This window comes from Mobula hypostoma, chromosome 13 (assembly GCF_963921235.1).
Source record: "Mobula hypostoma chromosome 13, sMobHyp1.1, whole genome shotgun sequence".
In the NCBI taxonomy this organism is placed as follows: domain Eukaryota; kingdom Metazoa; phylum Chordata; class Chondrichthyes; order Myliobatiformes; family Myliobatidae; genus Mobula; species Mobula hypostoma.
The window spans coordinates 27,987,967-28,011,413 of record NC_086109.1 but is presented as its reverse complement, the minus strand read 5'-3'; the positions used below and the strand labels follow the sequence as shown (position 1 = coordinate 28,011,413).

The 23,447-nt window shown below is 40.0% G+C and overlaps 1 protein-coding gene across 3 annotated transcripts in view; it reads left to right on the top strand.

Moving 5' to 3' along the window:
• Positions 1–23,447, top strand: part of kif21b (kinesin family member 21B) — a 163,362-nt gene that overhangs the window by 40,664 nt on the left and 99,251 nt on the right. For all 3 annotated transcript variants that reach the window (XR_010020103.1, XR_010020102.1, XM_063065499.1), the window contains exon 2: positions 22,253–22,475. Coding sequence is in view for 1 of the 3 variants with exons in the window: in XM_063065499.1 (XP_062921569.1) it covers positions 22,253–22,475 (223 nt within the window). In the remaining 2 variants the exon portion in view is untranslated. The remainder of the gene's footprint in view (positions 1–22,252; positions 22,476–23,447) is intronic.

Sequence of the window (23,447 nt, the reverse complement as noted above, 5' to 3'; positions counted from 1 at the left end):
AATCAAAAAAGACTGCTTTTTTTTATGTTGCTGTGTCAGTGCATATAATCCTCAGGGAGGAAGAGTCACTAATGATGTGGTTTGAAAATGCACGCCATCATTTCACTGAGAAATTCCAGCCGCTGCTTGTAAGGAGTTTGTACATTCTCCCTGTGACCCTGTGGGTTTCCTCTGGATGCTCCAGTTTCCTCCCACAGTTCAAAAACCTACCAGTCGGTAGGTTAATTGCTCAAGGTAAATTGTCCAGTGATTGGCTAGGGTTAAATCGGGGGTTGCTAGGCAGCATGGCTCAAAGGGCCAGAAAAGGCCTACTTCACGCTGTATCTCAATAAACTAAATAAATATCAATATAACACTTAATCTCTCAAATTTATCAATTAATTTTAATTTTGAACATGATTATGAAAATATTACTGTATTGGTTAACTATGTATGTAATATGAGATATGATTCAGATCCATTTCTTTATCACAACTACATTGAGACATACAGTACAAGGCACTGTTTGCATTAACAACCATCCCAACCTAAGGATGTGCTGGGGACAGTCCACATTCCAGCACCAACAGCAATAACCATGGAACAACAGCCAAACAAGCCTCTTTTCTCTCTTCCACCCATTCACTTACACACACAGCACTCCAAGCCCAGGACAAGCGGCCTCCAGGCTTCAGCGGACTTGCAGACTCACAGATATCGGGCCTCTGGCTTCCCCCATGGTCTCAATTTCTAGTCTTCTGATTGATCTATGGACTTTAATCTTTAGATGACAAGAACCCAAACTCCAGGTCTCAAATTCCAGACTAGACAATGTTGGGACCCGGAACTCCAGGCCTTGAACTCTGGACTCTCAGACTCACATAGCTAGGGGGTCATTGGACCTTATGCCTCCTGGCTGCGCAGACCTCCAAGCCTCTCACTTGCCAGCCTAGGAAGCCGCCTGCTCTTGTCCTCTCTGGTCATTGTCCACAGCGCTTGCTGGCCTGACATCCATTCATGGATGTCCTTTGTCATATGCCTTTAAATACAGAATGGAGGCCTAGACTCTGGCCGGATCTATGATTCACTCCTATCCCTGTCTGTAATCCCTACGTGACTCCTATGTGACTCCTAGCTCCCCTATTGGTCCCCAGAAGTATCCCTATGAACCTAAAAGTAACAACTAAGTCTAAGGTATTACCTCGAAGGAGACTGCAGCTTGGCACCACCTTGACCTGAAGATTAATTGCTAGCTGCAGAGATCAATGTATCACTAAATCTCTGACCAAAATTGCATTGTTCTCACTTTGTGATTTTTTTAGTGAAACACGAAGTCCTTTTAAACTGGAGAATAATCTTAGGAGAGCTATTCTATATTAGTTACATCTGTGTTGCTGCTTGGTTTGCTTAAAATCTGGATTTTAATCTATTTTCTTTAAAATATCTGTAAACCATTCCTTTTGAGAATGTATGAGGCATCATAATTGGTAAGCAGATCAAAATCCTACTTGAACATCTTTGTGGCGTTCGACATTTTCAGCCACCTTTGCTCACCTCCATGTAGTATTAGTCACTTTATTTGCTCTAGGAGTCAGTTTCATTCCACCAGTCAAAGTAGATATTCACACCAATAGTGGTGAAACAGGCCAACATTCAAAACTGCAAAAAAATGCTTCCTCCTTCTGCAATTGTTTTGACTCATTGAGTTTGTTCCTGCAGGAAGAAGGTTATATTTGAACATTTTTTTAATATTATTTGTCGATAGATGCAGTAAATGGCTGTAACAGATTTCATGCCAACAGTTTAAGCATACTTATCAACAGGTATATATTGAGAATGGAACAAAATATATATTGTTAGATTTATGTTGCATGCAAAGAAGACTATGTTACAGAACAGCTGCCTGGTTATGAGGTTCGAAGGAAATTGAAAACCACAAGATTAGCTCGACTCACAAAAATATTCTCTGCTTTTACAACATCATTTGATGTTGAAACTTAAATGAGCTGTTACAGTTACAGAGAATAAAAAATGTCCAAGGTATTCACGGCAAGAATTTCCTTCAAATCTCCCAATTTCAAGGAAATTATTAAATTTGATGATAGGAAGTACTGTGTTTACACAAATCAGAAATGCAGAAGGATCCAAACAGACCATGACTGAATGGAAGCAGACAATTTGTGTGAGAAACATACATCAGATTTAGTCTTTAATATCACTTAAAAAAAATTATAGCATTATCTGTGCTGCACACATTATTTAAATGTATTTATTGTTTATTTTTTCATGTTTAGTAAGTTATGATGTACTCTTTTTTTTTCAATGTGTACCAATAAGTATTGTTAACTGTAACCCTGAGGTATGGTTTGGAATTCTTTAATGTCATTAACAAGACAAGGATTTAGGTTAATGTGTTATGTTACAATGCTTCTATGATCATTTCAGTATTGAGGGCAAGCTTCTTTAAGCAAATGAATTGTTATTATAATGCATAATTGATATTTTGCTAAGATTCAAAGAAAAATGAAGCTAAATGTGATCATTCCAGGGGCGGGGGGAGGGACTGCACCTTGGTGCTGGAATCAGTTATTAATCTCTTTTAGATGCTGTTTTTGAAAACCAGACAAGAGGGGTTTGTAACACTAGAATGGTGTGTGTGTGTGTGTGTGTGTGTGTGTGTGTGGGTGGGGGGGCCGAGCCGGGGGGAAGAGAGAGAGAGAGAGAGAGAGAGAGAGAGAGAAGAGAACCACAGTCTGTCAATTAGTTTGAAATGGCTATTAGCATTGTTTGTTTGGAGGCTGGTGAAGGCAGTGCATTTTGCAATAGGTTTTCACTGCTGAATGCCAATCACATAATTGGGTTTATAAAAGACGTTTTATCTTTTCAAAATGCTCATTGAGACTGTTCACGGAAGTAATTGATGTAACTGTGCTTGAAGGATATCTGAGGCACTTCGGTGTACCTCTTTTGCCAGTACGTTCAGACAAACACATACAAAGGCCTTTATTGTTTAACTTTGTCATTTTAGAGGAAAACAGCCAGACCATGTGTTGCAGGGAATGGTATGTGTTTGAGAGAAGCCCAGTGTGGAGGATGTTTGGGCATGGAGTCGGGCGGAGAGGTTGCAACGCTTATAGATGGCTCAAGAGATTAAGGATTGGTGTTGGAAAATAGGGTGATCAGGAACATGGCTGGAGAGGGATTCATTGATGAGGCTGGAGGAGGTGAGGTGTTGATGAAGCAAATCGTCCGGTCTGATGCTGAGGAGCGAGCCATGTGGTTGGATATGTGTTGTTAGCAGAGGAAGGAAGTTAGCTCATATCCCTGGCATTCAAGACAGGCATGGTTTTACTTTTCTGGTTAAAATAGAAGCAAAGTATTGACAAGGTGCCACACATGAGGCTGCTTAACAAGATAAGAGCCCATGGAATTACAGGAAAGTTACATACGTGGATAGAGTGTTGGTTGATTGGCAGGAAACAGAGAGTGGGAATAAAGGGATCCTATTCTGGTTGGCTGCCGGTTACCAGTGGTGTTCCACAGGGGTCTATGTTGGGGCCGCCTCTTTTTACGTTGTACATCAACGATTTAGATTATGGAATAAATGGCTTTGTGGCTAAGTTTGCTGATGATACTAAGATAGGTGGAGGGGCCGGTAGTGCTGAGGAAACGGAGTCTGCAGAGAGACTTGGATAGATTGGGAGAATGGGCAAAGAAATGGCAAATGAAATACAATGTTGGAAAGTGTATGGTTAGGCACTTTGGCAGAAGAAATAAACGGGCAGACTGTTATTTAAATGGGGAGAGAATTTGAAGTTCTGAGATGCAATAGGACTTGGGAGTCCTCGTGCAGGATACCCTTAAGGTTAACCTCCAGGTTGAGTCGGTGGTGAAGAAGGCGAATGTAATGTTGGCATTCGTTTCTAAAGGAATAGAGTATAGGAGCAGGAATGTGATGTTGAGGTTCTATAAGGCACTGGTAAGACCTCACTTGGAGTACTGTGTGCAGTTTTGGGTTCCTTATTTAAGAAAGGATGTGCTGATATTGGTGAGGGTTCAGAGAAGATTCACTGGAACGATTCCGGGAAAGAGAAGGTTAACATATGAGGAACGTTTGTCCGCTCTTGGACAGTATGCCTTGGAGTTTAGAAGAATGAGGGGGGACCTCATAGATACATTCCAAATATTGAAAGGCATGGACAGAGTGGATGTGGCAAAATTCTTTCCCATGGTGGGAGAGTCTAGTACGAGAGGGCATTACTTAAGGATTGAAGGGCGCCCATTCAGAACAGAGATGCGAAGAAGTTTTTTTAGCCAGGGGGTGGTGAACCTATGGAATTTATTGCTACGGGCGGCAGTGGAGGCCAAGTCATTGGGTGTATTTAAGGCAGAGATTGATAGATATCTGAGTAGCCAGGGCATCAAAGGTTATGGTGAGGTCCTGAGGAGACTGAGGTCCTTTAACATCTGCCGGACAATGCTGAGGATGTTCTACGAGTCTGTGGTGGCCAGTGCGATCATGTTTGCTGTTGTGTGCTGGGGCAGCAGGATGAGGGTAGCAGACACCAACAGAATCAACAAACTCATTCGTAAGGCCAGTGATGTTTTGGGGATGGAACTGGACTCTCTGACGGTGGTGTCTGAAAAGAGGATGCTGTCCAAGTTGCATGCCATCTTGGACAATGTCTCCCATCCACTACACAATGTACTGGTTGGGCACAGGAGTACATTCAGCCAGAGACTCATTCCACCGAGATGCAACACAGAGCGTCATAAGAAGTCATTCTTGCCTGTGGCCATCAAACTTTACAACTCCTTCCTTGGAGGGTCAGACACCCTGAGCCAATAGGCTGGTCCTGGACTTATTTCCTGGCATAATTTACATATTACTATTTAATTATTTATGGTTTTATTACTATTTAATTATTTATGGTGCAACTGTAACGAAAACCAATTTCCCTCGGGATCAATGAAGTATGACTATGACTATGAGAAGTTGGGGGAGTGGGACTAAATGGGAGAATGGATCAGCTCATGATATAATGGCAGAGCAGACTCGATGGGCCGAATGGCCGACTTCTGCTCCTTTGTCTTATGGTCTTATGGTCTTAAGAATTATTTCAAAAGGCAGTGGATTCCAGTTAACTGGGACACATTGGGACCGGTACATTGTGGCCCAGTTAAGCAGCTACCTTAATTAGCAGAAGCTTCATGGAAATAGTTAAAAAGGTATATAAAAAAATATTACTGCTTAACTGAGTGACAAATTATGTATTTAAATGAAATACAGAACGAATTAGAAAACTACCATTACTACTAGAGTACCATAAAACTGTGTATTCGTTCCTAGTAGTTATCAAAGGAGGAATTCATCCAATGATTTACAGTCAATCATTCTTTTGATTGACTGTAAATTAACAAAATCAGCGCAGATGCCTAGAGGGATAATGGACTGCTTTCATGCAATTTTCAAGGATTGCATCCTCCAAATCTTCATTTTCATTGTAACATTCTAGATGATTGTCGTCCTTCAAACTCTCCATAATTTCTAACTTGTTGAAGTAGTGAAATCATTTCATTTTAACTCTTGGCCATTTCTGGTATCTTCCAAGTCTGATTGATTGAAACAGTCGTGAGCAAAACAGTTCTGAGTTGCTTTACTGCTTCTATCTTGTCAACCATCAGTGACAAAATCACTGCTTTTTGAACACAACCACACACAACTGACGCTATCTGAAAACTTTTCACTGTAAGCACGGTGTAGTGTCTAACGACCATACAAGTGTTAGTTAGAAACTGCTGGGCAACAGTCCCCTGCTCTAATTAAGTAGCATAATATCCCAAATGAAAGGAATCCCAGCTATTTTCTTCATTAGTTTTAGTTCGTTAAGAGTTGTCCTAAATAAATATCTGTCCTGATTAACCGATAGCCCAACTAACTGGAACCCACTGTAAGTGTAAAGTACAAAATACCCGTTGCAGTTCATTATAATTGATTTTTTTGCATCAGATATGGATATATATCTTTGGACAAGTGCTTGAATGCATATTACCATGTTAAATATTTATATTTATTTCAGTAAACATAATTGTTTCCCACTTTCACAAACATTTGCCATAGTTTCCTGTATTGGGTTTTATTACAGTACTTTAGCTGCGGCTTGTAATGCTACAAGGAACTTCCTGGCAAGTCAATGACCTTCATCTCATGAGGATAATGAAACTGAGCTGCATTTCCTCTTTGTCTAGTCAACAATCTATCCAAGTTACCTTGGTCATTTGGCATTGTGCATTCTTTTTAAATTTAAAAGGACGTGCAGAAAATTAACCACATCAGCTCATTTAGTAGCATTAAAGTACAATGTTGTTGATAAAATGGCTTTAAAAATCCAATGCACTGTAATGCCAAAGCTAAATTATTGATTACAAATGCTGTAAAAGCTTTTCTGAACAATTCAATATCGAGTCTGAGGTTGGAAAAGGTTCTTCATTAAATATGTGAGATAAGTTTTAAGGACAAAAGGCATGAACCCACACAATTGTTAAAACCAGTGCTCAGTTGTGCACATTCTACAAAAATATACAAGGTCAGTGTGAGGTCTCTGATGTAGTTTGCATGTTTTGCATATGGCTGCACAAAGCCAGGGTGGAGCATTTGGTCAACTCCCATGCCACAAAAGGCACAGGCAAACTGTGACTGATTGATTGCAGTTCTCCATACACCAGTGTCTCTTTCCTCTGCCTTCGCAGAGCCAATACAGATGCCAGCCAGTGGAGAGGCCCTCCCACTACCTGTCCTTGCGCATGTATCATGTGTCAGCTTCTTCAGCTCTGAACAATGTTAGACTATGGAGGTGGAACTCTGGCTACCTCAATAAGCTCAGCTGATTTCTGCATTGCTGGCTCCTTCTGGGAATATGCGAGGAGGTAGTCATCAATTGTGCAGCCGCCTTCCATGCTTGGACACAAACAATTGTGGGAACATTTAGAATTTCCTCAAAAGTTTCACTCTTCACAACTCTACTTCACGGATGTGTCTTTGCAGAGCAATCTCTGAGAAATTACAGTTATGCCTATTCTCTACAGTTTCATAGATGTGTTAACAATAACATGCTAAGTAGTCAGTATGTAATATTACGCCAAATTGAGTGAAACAGGGGTCATTAGAGAGGCAGAATGGACAAAGACCAGCAGTGACCGGTGACATGACATTGGCAAGATGTTGTCTGAAGAATGATTTTCCTGCAATGGCAACACAAGCCTTTCTGAAAATTAGATTGAATTGTGCTGAAAACTGTCCAGGCTGGCATTTGATGGGAATATCTAGAGACATGCTCACTCGGTTTAAACAACATTTGCTGTGTGTGTGTGTGTGTGCTTTAAGTGATGTTTTAAATGCTTTCAATGTAACATATGCTTTGTGAACTGCTAAGCACATTGAACCAGCTCGAAGATACAGAAAAACAAAATTTCATGTTGCTGCAGTATCACTGAAATGGATGCTGCTCCCTTATAGAGGCAGTCTGCGTACAGAATCAGAATCCAATTTATTATCACTGACATATGTCGTGAAATTTGTTGTTCTGCAGCAGCAGTACAGTACAAGGCATAAAAATTACGAAGTTACAAAAATGTGCAAATAAGGAATAATGAGTTAGTGTTCATGGGTTCATGGACCATTTAGGAATCTGATGGCACAGGATAAGAATCTGTTTCTAAAATACTTCCGACTCCTATAACTTCTCCCCAGTGATAGCAACAAGAAGAAGTCATGTCGCAGACGGTGAAGGTTCTTAATGATGGATGCCACTTTCTTGAGGTACTGCCTCTTGAAGATGTCCTCGATGGTGGGGAAGTTTGTGCCCCAGATGGATCTGTTTGAGTCTACAGCACAATGCAGCCTCTTTCAATCCTGTGCATTGGAGCCTCCATACCAGACCCTGATAAAGCAAGTCAGAAAGCTCTCCACCATACATTCAGAGAAGTTTGAAAGCTGCGTTTGTGATTGCATCAATATGTTGAGCCCAGGATGGATCATAAGAGAGGTTGATGCCCAGCAACGTGAGGCTGCACCCTCTTCCCACCCCGACACCTCAATGAGGACTGCATGTTTTCGCAAATTCCCCTTTCTGAAGTCCATGATCAATTTCCTGGTCTTGTCGATGTTGAGTGCAAGGTTATTATTGTAACACCAGTTGATTTGACTCACTGCTTTACGTCTTCTCAGCAGTATCTGAGTTTCTGCCAACAACGACGATGTCATCGGTAAATAGATAGCTGGCGTTTGAGCTGTGCCTGACCACACAGTCATGAGTGTAGAGAGAGTAGAGCGGTAGGCTAAGCACACTTCCCTGAGGTAAGCCTGTATTGATTATCAGCAAGGAGTTGTTGATACCAATCTGCACTGACAGTAGTCGCCCAATAAAGAAGTCAAGGTTTAACCTGTAGGTCACAGAGCATGCCCAGCAAGAGTGATATGGCCTTTGCTGAGTAGGTAGGCCTCTGTCGAAATGCTCTTTCCATTGTCAAGATGGCTGTCCACTGATCACAAATACCTTCTACAGTGCCTTGAAAAACTATTCAGCCCCAAGAATATTTTCACATTTTACTGTCTCATTTTCTAAATTTAAAGTGTATTGAAGTAGGATTTTTTGAGCTGATCTACAAAACATTTGCATGTTATCAAAAGTAAAAAATCCAAAACCTGTCAACAATTTACTAAAAATTAAAAACCAAAGTTGTGAAGTTGAAAAATATTCACCCCTTTTGTAATCGCTGTGCTATCTTCAGATGCAATGCTTTATCTTACTTTACCAACTCACCCAATTTGTTCATGCAGAAAATTGGACAATCAGCTGAACAAATACCCTCTCTCTCTCTCTGTGAGGTCCAACAGTATGGTAGATTTTTAACAGACCAAACAAAAATGAAGACAAAAGAGCATTCAAGACACGTCAGGGAAATGATAATAGGGAAGCACAAATCTGGGTAAGGGTACAATACCAACTTCTAAGTGTCACTTAGAAGATACTGTAAAGATATGGAAGAAGGTCTTGTGGTCGGATGAGATTAAAGTGGAACAATTTGCTCTTAACATTAAACAGTACATGTGCACAGATTGAATGCTGTGCATCAGCCAGGTAACACCATCAATTTGCAGGAGACTCACGGAACTTCCGGGAGAGGTGGGATGTCTGCAATAGAGTAGCTCCTTAGCAGCTAACCAGCTAGTTTAAATAATGTTGGCTATGCTAATAAACGAATGACACCTGTTAAACTCACCTCAACATGTCTTTTACAGTCTTAACCCACCATGGGCAATAGAAAAGTCACTGTTGCAAACAGTGCAGCGAGCAACACTGTCATTATTTTTTTACCCCTATTAGGCAGGGGTACACTTTAGTGTAGTCTGGGGTGAATATGTTTTATATTTTCTTTTTTTGGAACACTCTGCCATGGCACGTGCTCTCTCTCTGTCTCTCTTGCGCTCGCTCTCTTGCGCGCTCTCTCGCTCTCGCGGTCTCTCTCACGCTCGCTCGCTCTCACACTCTCTCTTGCTCGATCTCTCTCTCTCTGTTGCTCGTCTCAAAAAAACTGATTTCTGGGACATTGTGTAGAATTTGCGGGCATCAGGGAGCCACTATTAATATGCAGGGAGACTCCTGGAACTTCAGGGAGAGGTGGGATGTCTGCTATTGTCAAGTATGGTGTGGTTGCATAATGCTATGGGGTTGCTTTTCAGCAGCAGGAGCTGAAAATCTAGTCAGGATTGATGGGAAGGTGAATACTGCTCATTGCAAAGAGATCCTAGATAAAAACCTGCTAGCCTCTGCTGCAAAGCTTAAGCAGGGGAGGGAGCTCATCTTTCAGCCAGACAATGACACAAAGCACTCTGCTAGAGCACCCAGTGTGTGGCTTCAAATGAAGAAAATTTATGTCCTTCAGTGGCCCATTTGGAGACCTGACCATAACCTGATCAAATATCTCTGGCAAGACTTCAAGACTGCTGTCCACAGCTGCTTCCCAAGTAACTTGGCTGACAGACTTATCCATAAAGACTCTGATGTGTTGGCTGCAAGGGGTGATTCAACTAAGCACTGAGCAAAAAGGGATGAATACTTTTGAACAGCTGACATTTCAGGTTTTGAATTTTTAGTTTTTCATGTTTACAATTTTCTCTGTTTTTGGGCTCTCCTGTGGAAAAAGGAGCATGTGATTTGCAAATAAAAATTCACAGTTAATTGATCAAAATCTCTGGTTGTAATACTCATTAATGTGAACAAAGGGTTTGGGACTGAATACTTTTACAAGGCACTGTAAATATAAAGGTAAGGATTAACTTTATTTGCCAGATGTACGTCAAGACATACAGTAAAATGTGCCATTTGCAACAACAGCCAACACAGTCCAAATATATTCTGGGAGCAGCCTGCAAGTGTTATCACACATCCAGTGCCAATATAGCATGCCTACATCTCACTAACTCTAACCCATATGTTTTTGGAATGTGGGAGGAAACCAGAACACCAAGAACAAACACACACAGTCACGGGGAGGCTGTGGATCTCCTTACAGACAACAGCAGGAATTGAACCCTGATCTTCTGAAGGCTATACTACCATGCCTTGCAGGCTATGTGAAACTCAAGCATGAGGTGGTGGTGGGACAGTCATTCAGAACTCGTGATTCTCTTCAGGTAGACCCTGTTGAAATGCATAGGGTTTTATTTTAACATCGCCTGTTATATTCCATCAGTATCTTAAACAGCTCTGGTGTAGAAACAAATGGCTATTTTGCTCATTTAAACACATCAAGGTGAATCTAATGTAAATGGGATAATATCAAATCAGTCTTCCTTGTACTGTTCCTCACTTTTGCTTCCATTTGTAAGTGATGATAAGTGGAAGATTTGATATTAGCTGCAGACTATTGTTGCTTGTCAAAAATACTCACCAAGTCTATGTAACTGTAGCTCCCCTGGCCAGCCTCAGGGTCACTCAGCTCACTGTCGTCTAGAGAAGCAGCCCTCGGCCCTGCCAGACTGGGTAATTAAGTTTGTGTGGATGCTGTCTGATGTACCCCACCCCGCCAAATAACAGACAATACACCAGATACAGTTAAATGAATTACAGTTTATCAATAGTACTGGAACTATATAATTAATAGAGAATAAACTATAAAAGGAAAATAAAAGGCGCCACACTTATCAAATTTCAATCTCTTCGTGCACAAACAGTTGGAGCTCAGGACCCTCCTTCTTCACCCTGCGACTCCTCGGACCACCTCGAACTGCTGCCTGGGACCGACAACGGTGGTCGACCAGATGCTCCACATGAGTCTGTCTCCGTCTACTCTCCTCACCGAACACCCTGGACCTCGGACTCCTGCTCGGGGTCCGACCCCGTTAGCGGACTCACTGCACCTGGTCCATCCTCTGTCTCTCTCTCTCCCGCCTTCTGCACAAAAACCCGCGCATCACACTAACTTACAGACACACAGAAAGAATAACATCTATTCCAATTGGTTTGTTCACCCTCTTATCAGTAACATGATCCAAACAAAAACTACTAGCGGGAGGACTTTCTCAGCAGAACATAACAAAGAAGCCATTTCAATTATAACATAACAAAGAAGCTATTTTAATTAGACTACGCAGTAACATAAAAGAAGAAACCCCTTACATAATTTATTTTCCTCAAACATCTTGCTCTAATGCTGTAATAATCATACTAACTCATGGGGGTTCTTAAAATTATTTTATATTATTATTACTGAAATTATTGGATTTGTTGATTAGCAGCTAGGTTCCACGATTAATTCAGCTGATACCTAATAAATAGGGAAAATGACAATAAGTATTATAAAGCCCCTTCTGCACAATCTCTCCATACTCCACTGTTAGTCCACTTTTGTGCTTTTTCCACCAGAACGATACATACTTTTTCTTTTTTTTTTATCACTTTGATTAAACAAACCTGAGCTATACTAGAGTTCAATGAAAAGTCACAGAAGTCATCTATTGCTGGATCTGTCATTTGCTTCCATTGCCCAACAAATCGATGCGGCTACAAGGAAGGCACGACAGTGGCTATATTTCATTCACAGTTTGAGGAGATTAGATATGTCACCAAAGACACTCACAAATTTCTACAGATATACTGTGGTCAGCATTCTGACTAGCTGCATTACCATCTGGGAAGGGTGGGGGGGAGGTTTGTGTGGATGCTACTGCACAGTATTGATAGAAGCTGCAGAAAATTATGAACTCAGTCAGCTCCAACATGGACATTAGCCTCCATAGCATTCTGGACATCTTCAAGGAGCGATGTCTCAGAAAGGCGGTGTCCATCATTACGGACCCCCATCACCCAGGGCATGCCCTGTTATCATTAGTTCCACCGGTTTGTGTGTGTGTGTGTGTGTGTGTGTGTGTGTGTGTATATACACACACACACACACACACACACACACATACATATATATATACACACACATACACACACACACACACACACACACATACATATACACTAATTCAGTTTTTTTCTCTAATATTATGTATTGCAATATACTGCTACAAATTCAACAAATTTCATGTCATATGTCAATGATATTAAACCTGATTCTGATTGTATTATTCCTGAGAATATAACACACAGCAAATAAAAAAAAAGCTGGTGTTCTGGTTGGTCCTTGATCTATCTCCATTAAATTAAGCCTGCTAATATCTGGTTGGGAGCTTTGCAAAGCTGTGAAGTAAGGAGTACATAAACTATTATAAAAATATTTTAGTTCAGTTAATTTGGATCTGTGTTTCTGTAGTTTGGCTCATGTATTTTAGCCCTCTCACCCAACAGCTGTTAAGTTATCTCTGGCATTATAAGCTATATGACCTCGGTTCCTATTAAATTAATGTTTTCATGGGGCTTAAGACAATAATAAAAAGAATGTATGTTAAAGCCTACACTGGTTTCTGTTGAAATAAAAATGTTATAATTTTGTAGTACTTTGTATAGTGATGTATGCTTTTCAGTTTATAGAGATGTTAAGTTTCATTTTCTCTTTCAGTACATAGTATTTTGCTGACAAAGTGGCTCTGAATGTGATGGTGTTTGTGCTCCCTTTCACCTTCTTTCTGCCCAACTTTATTCACTTTATATCAAGGGTGCCCAACCTTTTTTATGCCATGGGCCGATACCATTAAGCAAGGGGTCTGTGGACTCCAGGTAGAGAACCCCTGATTTGTACTACAATGGAGGGAGCTACATGATTAAGTCAGAGGGTTGCAGTATTGAACTGATCAATAATGGCAGCCAGGCTGAATATTCTCTATAGTCCCACCTTTTTCCTCCCATTTCCCATTTCCCTTTTGTGTCTTTTTTTACTTCAGATAATATATGCCACATTTCACTATATGTTTCAATGTACATGTGACACATAAAACTAATCTTTAATTCAATTTGAAGGAATATATTAGTGATATCTAAAACATCCAGTAGTGGGGCATGATTTCTGATGATCTGAGTTCCCAAATGAGGATGCTATAATTATTTGCATACCATAGGTCACGGACATGCTTATCATGCTTTGCATGACTTTGAAATGAATAGATAGACTGCATAGTGCGTGCTGTGGCAGCTTCAGTGCTGTAGCAAATGAGGAGAAAAGACTGAGCAGAGAATTGTAATGATAGTTGGGATTATTGCCAGAAGGATTTACACCAAGAGATTGCTGCTTCCGATTGTGATTATAAGAATATCTCAATACCAACCAATTGAGAATGTAATCTGTTTGTTTGTACTGCATAGCGAGTTAATGTGTAGATTGTACAAGTGTCTAACAATTGAGCAAGGATCCTGTTGATCTAATGCTGTTTAATAATTTATTTTTAAAAAACATTTTCCCATTTCACGCATGTGCAAATAAAGGGACAGATAAAAAGCTGGTGTTAAAATGGAGAATGGCACCACTAAAAAGGATTTCTGTCTCACATCAGAATAAGAGGAAGCAATTGACACAACCTTTCCTGGTGTGGCTAGATAGCAGCAGTGATAGGAACTTGAAACAAAAACAGAAGTTGTTTGAAATATTCAACAAGGTAGGCCTCAAAACAATGGATTGTGAAATATTATAAACATTGCCTCTTTTGCCATGTTCAAACAACTGAGATATTGGGCAGGTTTTTAAGGGTTATTGCATATATAAGAGAGTGAGTTTTTTTTAAAAAAGCAATTGGTACAATTTGCCAAATTAAACCTAGATGAGACCCAGGAAGATCAATAGAAGAGTTTCTTTTTAGGTTAGAAATTATTAAACTCAGAAAAACATTTAAGAGACTTAAATATAGTAAACAGGAAAGTTCAATGGGGGTATATGATCATTTAATCACTGTAAAAGAGATAGCATCTTGTTTAATGCTGTAATAATGTTGAAGCATTTTGCTTTGTTTATCATGTTTTTTAAATGTTTTTTTCACTGTGTCATCTGGTATTTTTACAGGCATCTATGAGAGCAGCATACAGTGCCTTGAAAAATTATTCAGCCCCCACAACTATTTTCATATTTTGCTGTCTCATTTTTTAAATTTGATATATATTAAGTAGGATTCTTGCTAATCTACAAAACATTATGCATCATATCAAATCAAAATAAAAATTGCAAAGCCTGTCAACAATTTACTAAAAATTAAAAACCGAAGTTGTGAGGCTGAAGAAGTTTCGTCCCCTTTGTAAATGCTACGCTGACTTCCCTCAGGTGCAGCACTGTGTTTGGAAGATCACCTGAATAAACATCCCCACTCTGTAAGGTCCACGAGTATGGTAGATTTTCAACAGACTCACACCAAAATGAAGACAAAGGAGCTTTCAAGACAATTCAAGGAATGGTAATAAAGAAAAACACATTTGGGGAAGGATAAAAGACCATCCCAAAGGAACTTAACATGCCTTGGAGCTCAGTACAGTCCATCATGAAAAAAGTGAAAAAATATGAAACCACAGACACACTGCCAAGGTCAGGCCACCCCTGTAAACCTAGTCACTGGAGAAGAATGGCATCTGTTAGAGTGGCTACTGTGATGCTGTAATATTGAATCTGGTTTGCAGGTTTAGCAAGTGAAACACTAATTTAAAATGGGTATATTAATCATTTACTTACAAACAGTAAAAATTCAACAAAACATTCATGTTCCCCAAGTTATAGACACTACAAAGCTGAATATTCAACAAACACACTGTACTTAGCTAAAAGTGCACGCAGAGCATACCTTCCCAGTGGCCATGTGCACTGCTAGCCTTAAGCAAAGGGAGAGAGACAGAACCTCCCACACGTGCTCCCGATATACCCAGGATATTTGAAACTGGACACCAGGCAGCTGTCCAATGGGGAAAACAGCTGCAGTTTCTAAACTAACCAATCGCATTGGAAGCGGCTTTCAGCAATGAGACTAAGGCATGCTGCACCCCTCAAAAGTTGTGAACATCATGATCCAACCCTCAGACCAGTATGACACTTGTGAACTCCCTAAGTTACATATAAAATACAAGAGTACAAAACCCAGTACTGTAAACCTGATAGTCACCTCCCAGTGTACTACAGTAGTGCACCAGCCTCCCTCTTCCCCAACAGGCCACCAGCCCCACCCTGGAGTGTAATAGCCAATGAGCTGCCCCCCCACTTAATCTTATACAGTGACTCTTAGATTTGATCAACCAAGTGAGTGATGTTACCTGACCCATCAGTAATGTAGGTGCAGCATTCTTGATCAACAACAGTACAAGTGTCACCCTCCTTTGTGAGTAGGTAATCCAAGGCCTTCAAAATCAGTTCCCGCAACACATACAAAAAATGCTGGTGAATGCGGCAGGCCAGGCAGCATCTATAGGAAGAGGTACAGTCGACGTTTCGGGCCAAGACCCTTCGTCAGGACTAACGGAAAGAAATGACAGTAAGCGATTTGAAAGTGGGAGGGGGAGAGGGAGATCTGAAATGATAGGAGAAGACATTTTGGTTCTCCCCTTCCCCCTCCCACTTTCAAATCTCTTACTATCTCTTCTTTCAGTTGGTCCTGACGAAGGGTCTCAGCCCAAAACGTAGACTGTACCTCTTCCTATAGATGCTGCCTGGCCTGCCGCATTCACCAGCATTTTTTGTGTGTGTTGCTTGAATTTCCAGCATCTGCAGATTTCCTCGTGTTTGCGTTTTTTAAAATCAGTTCCCGGGACAGTCTGGCTGCACCATGCTAAGAAAGGTGGTCATTCAAAATCATCCTTCCTTTGTAATAACCCTCTTACCGACCAGCATGGGCACTGCCTCATCCAGGGCACTGGGGTGGTATATTGAATGTATGGCACCACATATCAACTGCACCACTGTGTGGGAACCACAGGTAGGCTTAGGAACTATGTATCCAGTAAGTACCATTCAGTGTCCAACAAGTGCCCAGCTTGACAAGAACAATTGGCATAGACACAGTCGTCCCAGGATACTGTTCCTGCTCACACTTGCCATCCACCTTGCTCCTTGTACTTGTATTCAACACACCACCTACACCAACACTGTCAGATGGGGAACTCACTAAGAGTTAGGACCTTCCAGTTTAACAAATGATACATAGGAAATACCAGCCCTTAAAGCATTTACTCCACCAGGACTATTAATTCTCAAGTACCTTATGGTTGTTACCATACTCTGGGTTAAGGTTGGCTAGAATAGACTACTCCCCCCAAAACAGAATGCCAAAACTGGAGAAACCAGGTAATTTCCCCCAACACTCTTTTCTTTGTCATCAAAAGGTTCAATATCATGGCATCCCTTCCATGATGTAGTAAGAGTTCCTCAAATTCAGCAATCTGACCTATTGGTCCAGTGTGCAAATTCGCTCTCCCCAGGAATGTACCACATGATCTACCACAAGTCAGCATCCAGCACTTTGCCATTATGTAATGCAGGGAGATACAAATGCACTTGCTCCTGATTAACTGGAGCAAGTCACTGGATATTTAGAAAACACAAAAACAACAGGACTACCAGAATTGAAAATGCAACCAAATGCTCAATTCCCTCTGAAATGTGGGCATCATGTATCCAGAATAAAGTTGCCCAAATTTCAACTCAAATTTCATACGGCCAGTATGAAATGAGTCACGCCTAAAAGCAATTGTTTGGGGAAATAACTAACAAAGTAACAGATTAAGATAGAATAAACACATAACAGATTAAGAAAATGGGAAACAAAGTAACCGACTAAACAGCCAGCTATCCAATGGAAAAAGCAGCTGCAGTTTCTAAAGTAACCAATCATGACAGAAGTGACTTTCAACAATCAGAATAAGGCAGGCACCCCCCCCCCCCACACATAGGACGGATGCCAACAGTCACTTTGAGTGAGTTGCAGAAGAAAGTAGCTGCAACTGGAGATGAAGTTCATGGCTGCACAATCCCTAAGGCCTTGCAAGATCATGGTATTTATGAAAAAGTGGCAAGGAAGAAGTCATGCATAGAAAAAAAACACAATCTTTCCCATCATGACTTTGCAAAGCATCACTTTGAAGACACTGTAAGGATGTGGAAGAAGGTCTTGTGGTAGGATGAGACTAACATGGAACTTCTTAGCCTCAACACTAAGCAGTACGCGTGATGTAAATCTAATACCATTCATTAGCCATGTTACATAATCCCTACTGAAAAGTATGGTGGGGCTAGCTTCATGCTATGGGAGCACACACAAATCCTATGGGGATGCTTTTCAGCAGCAGGGACAGGAAACCTGGTCAGGATTCATGGGAAGTTAAATGCTGCTAAATACAGAGAAATCCTGGATAAACACCTGCTAGTCTCTGTTAGAAAGCTTAAACAGGGGAGGGAGTTCATCATTCAACAGGACAATGACCAAAGCACACTGATAGAGTGGCTTCAAATGAAGAAAATTGATGTGCTTGAGTGGCCCTGTCAGAGTCCTGACCTTAGCCTCACTGAACATCTCTGGCAAAACTTCAGGATTGCTATCGGTCTCCACTCCCCAACTAACCTGGCACAGCTTGAGCAATTTTGCAAGGAGGAATGAGCAAATGTTGTTCCATCATTTTGTGTAAAGCTAACAGAGACCTATGCAAAAAGACTACTGACTGAATTAGCTGCAAAAGGTGGTTCAACAAAGTACTGATCGGAAGAGGGTAAATGCTGACACTGAACAGCTGTGATTACAGTTGTATAATTTTTGGATTTCCATGCTTTACTATTTTCCCTGCTTTTGGGGGTGGTGGTAGGCACCCACCAAAAGGAGCATGTAATTCACAAATAAAATTTTTCAGTTAAATTGATCAAAATCCGTGGTTGTAATACTCATTTATGTGAACAAAGGTTTGGAGCTGAATACTTTTACAAGACACTGTTTTAACAGTGATGGTCCAGGCCACAATACAACAGCTGCATTCTTACTTTCAGTGGAGTGTGGAGAAACTAATTGCTTCATGGCCATAAAACACATCTGTTAGTAGCCTGATCTCTAGTATGTGTTGTACCTCACCAGGTAACCTCAGAATTGGGCAAGATGTAAAATAAGTTTCTGCTTTCCATTGCCTGCTTTGTTCTGTAGCAAGACCAATTTTGACCTCTTTTGACCAGTTTTGTCTTGAATCCAGCCTCTTTTGAGGCTTTGAGTGCACTTGTCCGTAGTATTGTAAAATACTCTCTTTGCTCCATCCCTAACTAACTGTGAAAGTTGTTTGTTATATTGCAATGACAGATTGTTTCAAAAAATAAGAGCTCTAAGTTGCCAAAAATAAATTTGTGCAGCACCAGAGGAAGATGGAGAATAGGCAAAGAGTATTCTGAGAGGGAAAAAGAGAAAAAAAAGAAAATAAATAAGTAAGTTAGGGATGGGGTAAGAAGGGGAGGAAGGGCATTAACGGAAGGTAGAGAAATCAATGTTCATGCCATCAGGTTGGAGGCTACCCAGATGGAATATAAGGTATTGTTCAACCAACCTGAGTGTGGCTTCATCTTGACAGTAGAGGAGGCCATGGATTGACATATTGGAATGGGAATGGGACGTGGAATCATGGCCTCCTCTACTGTCGAGATGAAGCCACACCAAGGTTGGAGGAACAATACCTGATATTCCGTCTGGGTATCCTCCAACCTGATGGCATGAACTTTGATTTCTCTAACTTCTGTTAACACCCCTCCTCCTCTTCTTATCCCATCCCTTATTTATTTATTTGTTTGTTTGTTTGTTTATTTATTTATTTTTCTCTTTTTTCCCCTCACAATACTCCTTGCCTGTTCTCCATCTTCCTGTGGTGCTCCCCTCCCTCTTTCTTCCTTCCAAGGCCTTCCATCCCATGATGCTCCCCCTTCTCCAGCCTTGTATCCCTTTTGCCATTCAACTTCCCAGCTCTTGGCTTCATCCCTCCCCCTCTTGTCGTCTCCTATCATTTCGGGTCTCCACCTCCCCCTCCCACTTTCAAATCTCTTACTATCTCTATTTTCCGTTAGTCCTGACGAAGAGTCTCGACCCAAAACGTTGACTGTACTCCTTCCAGTAGATGCTGCCTGGCCTGCTGCGTTCCACCAGCATTTTGTGTGTGTTGCTTGAATTTCCAACATCTGCATATTTTCTTGTGTTTCCATTGATTTTAATATTGTTTTAATGCTGTCTAAATTTAATAATGCTGTACCTGATGTGCACTGTTCCCTTTACTGCTGAATTATTTGCTATTTTTTCTGCTTCCTAATAACTATAAACACCAGGCAATTTTCCATCTTAATGATTAATGTTTCATTCCCAGAACCGTACTCAACAAACACAATTACTTATTGCAGTGGGTGAGGGGGGAGTGAGGGAAGAGAATCATCAATCTTGATTCCCATCTTTCTGGAATTGTGTATTTACAGCAGTATATAATACTAGGAAGTTTCTCAGCTCTGACCAATTAAAAAAAATTGCTTCCTTTTTCAATGTCCATTTCATGACAATAACAAAAGCAATGACCTTCAACGGATCTCAGTACGGAAAAGCAGTGGGAAATTAATTAGCTCAAACTGCAGATGCTAGAAAATATGTCGTAACCTTTATTATTGTAATTTAAGTTTCTGGGTTTTAATGAAGGGGTGGAGAATTTGGTGCAATTTAGTTACTGGAAGTAAGTTTAAGCTACCAGGTAAGGTGCTGGTCAATCATCTGTGACACCGTAGATGGAAAGCCTGGTTGTCTGATGTTTAGGAAACTGTTAAGAATGGAGCACAGTGGTATCACACAGCAAATAGTATTGGCTATGACAGTCCACAAAGTACAAGGAACTGTGAAACTTCTCTTTTTGCATGAATCAAATGCAGATTCAGAGAGCGGAGAGCTCATAAGCAGACAAATATGGTAATGTTAGTTGCCTAAGAAAGATCCAGGAGAATGATTTTGGCGCTGTCAAACGGGTTGTAGTTGTTTTCAATTCCCATAATAGAGGAGAAACCATAGCAATGCATATAGCTCCTATGCATATGAAATGAAGACCACCAACATTCTGCAACTCACTCTGAACTGAAAGAAAGTAACTTTCATTTAAAAAGATGACAGCTTTTCTGATAATAACATATCCCCTCTTGAGAGTTATAATTTCTTAACAGTGATTTTAGAATCCATTGGTCCAGATTTTAGTGGATGTATTCTTTATGTCTGACCTACTGGAATGATAAAAGGTATTCCTGCCACACCTTCTCTGAGGGATGTGCCCTCTTTAAGGGAGTAGGCAGAATCCTCTGCCATTAGCATGCTAACAATTAAATTATAATTTGTAAATACAAGAAATTTTGCAGATGATGGAAATCCAGAGCAAAATATTGGAGGAATTCAGCAGGTTAGGCAACATCCATAGAAAGAAATATACGGTCGATGTTTCAGACGGAGACCCTCCATCAGGACTCCTGACCTGCAGAGTTCCTCCTGCATTTTGTGTGTGTTGTTCCTGATGAAGGTTCTCCAGCCTAAAATGTCAACTGATTAAGTTACAAACTGGTTGCCCTGAATATTGGTCTCATTTCTAAGGCATTGCCCTTTACAACCTCATGATGTTAAACATTTTGTTACAGAAATGATTATTGGTACATTTTGTCCTTGAAGATAAATGCAGTTGAGCAATAAAATATTAAAATGCATTGGTCATCTGTACACCAGCTACATATAACCCCAAAGCGAGCAGACTTTAGATGACTCTCCTAATGATTTATACTGCTCTCCTCATCAACACAGTAATATTGCTAATGTAAGCACCCTTGGTCCAAATGTTTACTGTTTTTTTCTTTTTTTGGAAAACGGAGAATTAGCACAAGTAAAGGAAAAGATTTGGGAAAGGGAAAAAAATGATAAAATTAAGTAAATAAGTACATAGGGATTGGATAATTATGTTTGGGGGGTAGGAGCAAACATGAACGAGTTAAGATATAAACACCTACAATGGTAGTTACATAGGCATACATACAATATTTTGGACCAGAAAGAAATGGTCAGAAGAGATATTTGGAAATTATTATTAATCCACTATTATTACTATTTTTCTTAACAATTAATATCATTACTTAGCCGAATAGAGTAGAATTACAACTGCACATAATTATCTATTTAAGTGCCTAATTACTTTTTATATCATCTCAATGTGTACTTAGGAATGTATAAATAATTATAGATTTATACATATATAAAAAAATGGAAAAGGTTATACATGTGAAAAAAGTTCATGATGCTTGCGAATTCCTTATCCAAATAAAAATAAAAAATTTAAAAAAAATTAATCTACAGAAAGATTTGTTCCAAGAATAGCCCTTGTGTTATCTGATTTCATTCTTATTTTTCTTGGTATAGGAAGTGCTTAATTTCCTAAAGTGCAATCATTGGGAAATAACTTCCTGTATATTTTCCATAGGTGGATTTATCTGTTAGACTGCAGCATACCCTCTCTATGAATGTTTCTCTTGACTGTCCATAAAGCATGGTTAAACAAAACACTGTCCTGAAGTTTTAGCAAAAATCTTAAGTATTACGCTGAGACGATGTGAAACTACTTGAAGTTGTGACATGTTTAAACATAATCTTTAATAAAAGCAATATGTAATGAATGTTTGACAATGAAACAAATGCCTTTAAGTATTCCAGGATTTGAGTTTTTGAAAGATTTTATTTTCTTCAATTTTTCTTTGATACATTCTATCATTAATGAAAATAAAAATAGCCACCAATGAATTTGAAACATTAACAATATTATTTTGTGTTTTCCTGCCGCAGAATCCGTCCGCAATCCGCGAAAGAGAAGATTGAGGGATGTCATATTTGTACATTGGTTACACCGGGGGAGCCGCAAGTTATCTTGGGAAAGGACAAGGCTTTTACATTTGATTTTATGTTTGATATGGATGCTAGACAAGATGGGGTCTACAAATCTTGTGTTGATAAACTTGTAGAAGGATGTTTCGAAGGATATAATGCAACAGTATTTGCCTATGGGCAGGTAAGAATAAAATATGAATGTGTCAGTAAGATAATATCAGAATAAGAAAATGAGGCTATTAAAAATATGTAATAAGTTTTATCAGATTGTACAACTTTTATTTTTAAATGTATTGCAAGACAACAATCCTGTAATGAGTTATTCTAACTATAGAAGTAAACAATGAGGAGACTGGCTCCGGGAGAGTCTTTCAAATTTATTTTCAGTCGCCACTTTAATCAAATGGTTTTCCAATGTGATCTAATGATAATAACTAGATAACCATAAATCTAAGTGTATTCATACTATTGAGATAAGCAGGAATCAGCTTTCATACAACTACCAATGAATATGTTGAATTTTACAAGCATCAGCTTATGACTTAAGGATTGAAGGGCGCCCATTCAGAATAGAGATGCGAAGAAATTTCTTTAGCCAGAGGGTGGTGAATCTGTGGAATTTGTTGCCATGGGCGGCAGTAGAGGTCAAGTCATTGGGTGTATTTAAGGCAGAGATTGATAGGTATCTGAGTAGCCAGGGCATCAAAGGTTATGGTGAGAAGGCAAGGGAGTGGGACTAAATAGGAGAATGGATCAGCTCATGATAAAATGGCGGAGCAGACTCGATGGGCCGAATGGCCAACTTCTGCTCCTTTGTCTTATGGTCTAATGAGAAACTTAATGTGCCAGTTCCATTAAAATGAGAGTGGGGAAATAACAAGAAATAGAAGTAAATTCAACTGTCTTGACAAAAAAAACCAATTATACTTTATACATGTGAAATATTTAGTACAAAATAAGAATCAGAATTGGGTTTAATATCACTAGCATATGTCGCGAAATCTGTTGTTCTGTGGCAGCAGTACGGAACAATAGATAAAAATCAAGTATACATGGGTTGGATCATTGTCGATTCAGAAATCTCGTAACGGATGTGCATAAGCTGTTCCTAAAATGTTGAGTGTGTGCCTTCAGGCTCCTGCACCTCCTGCAT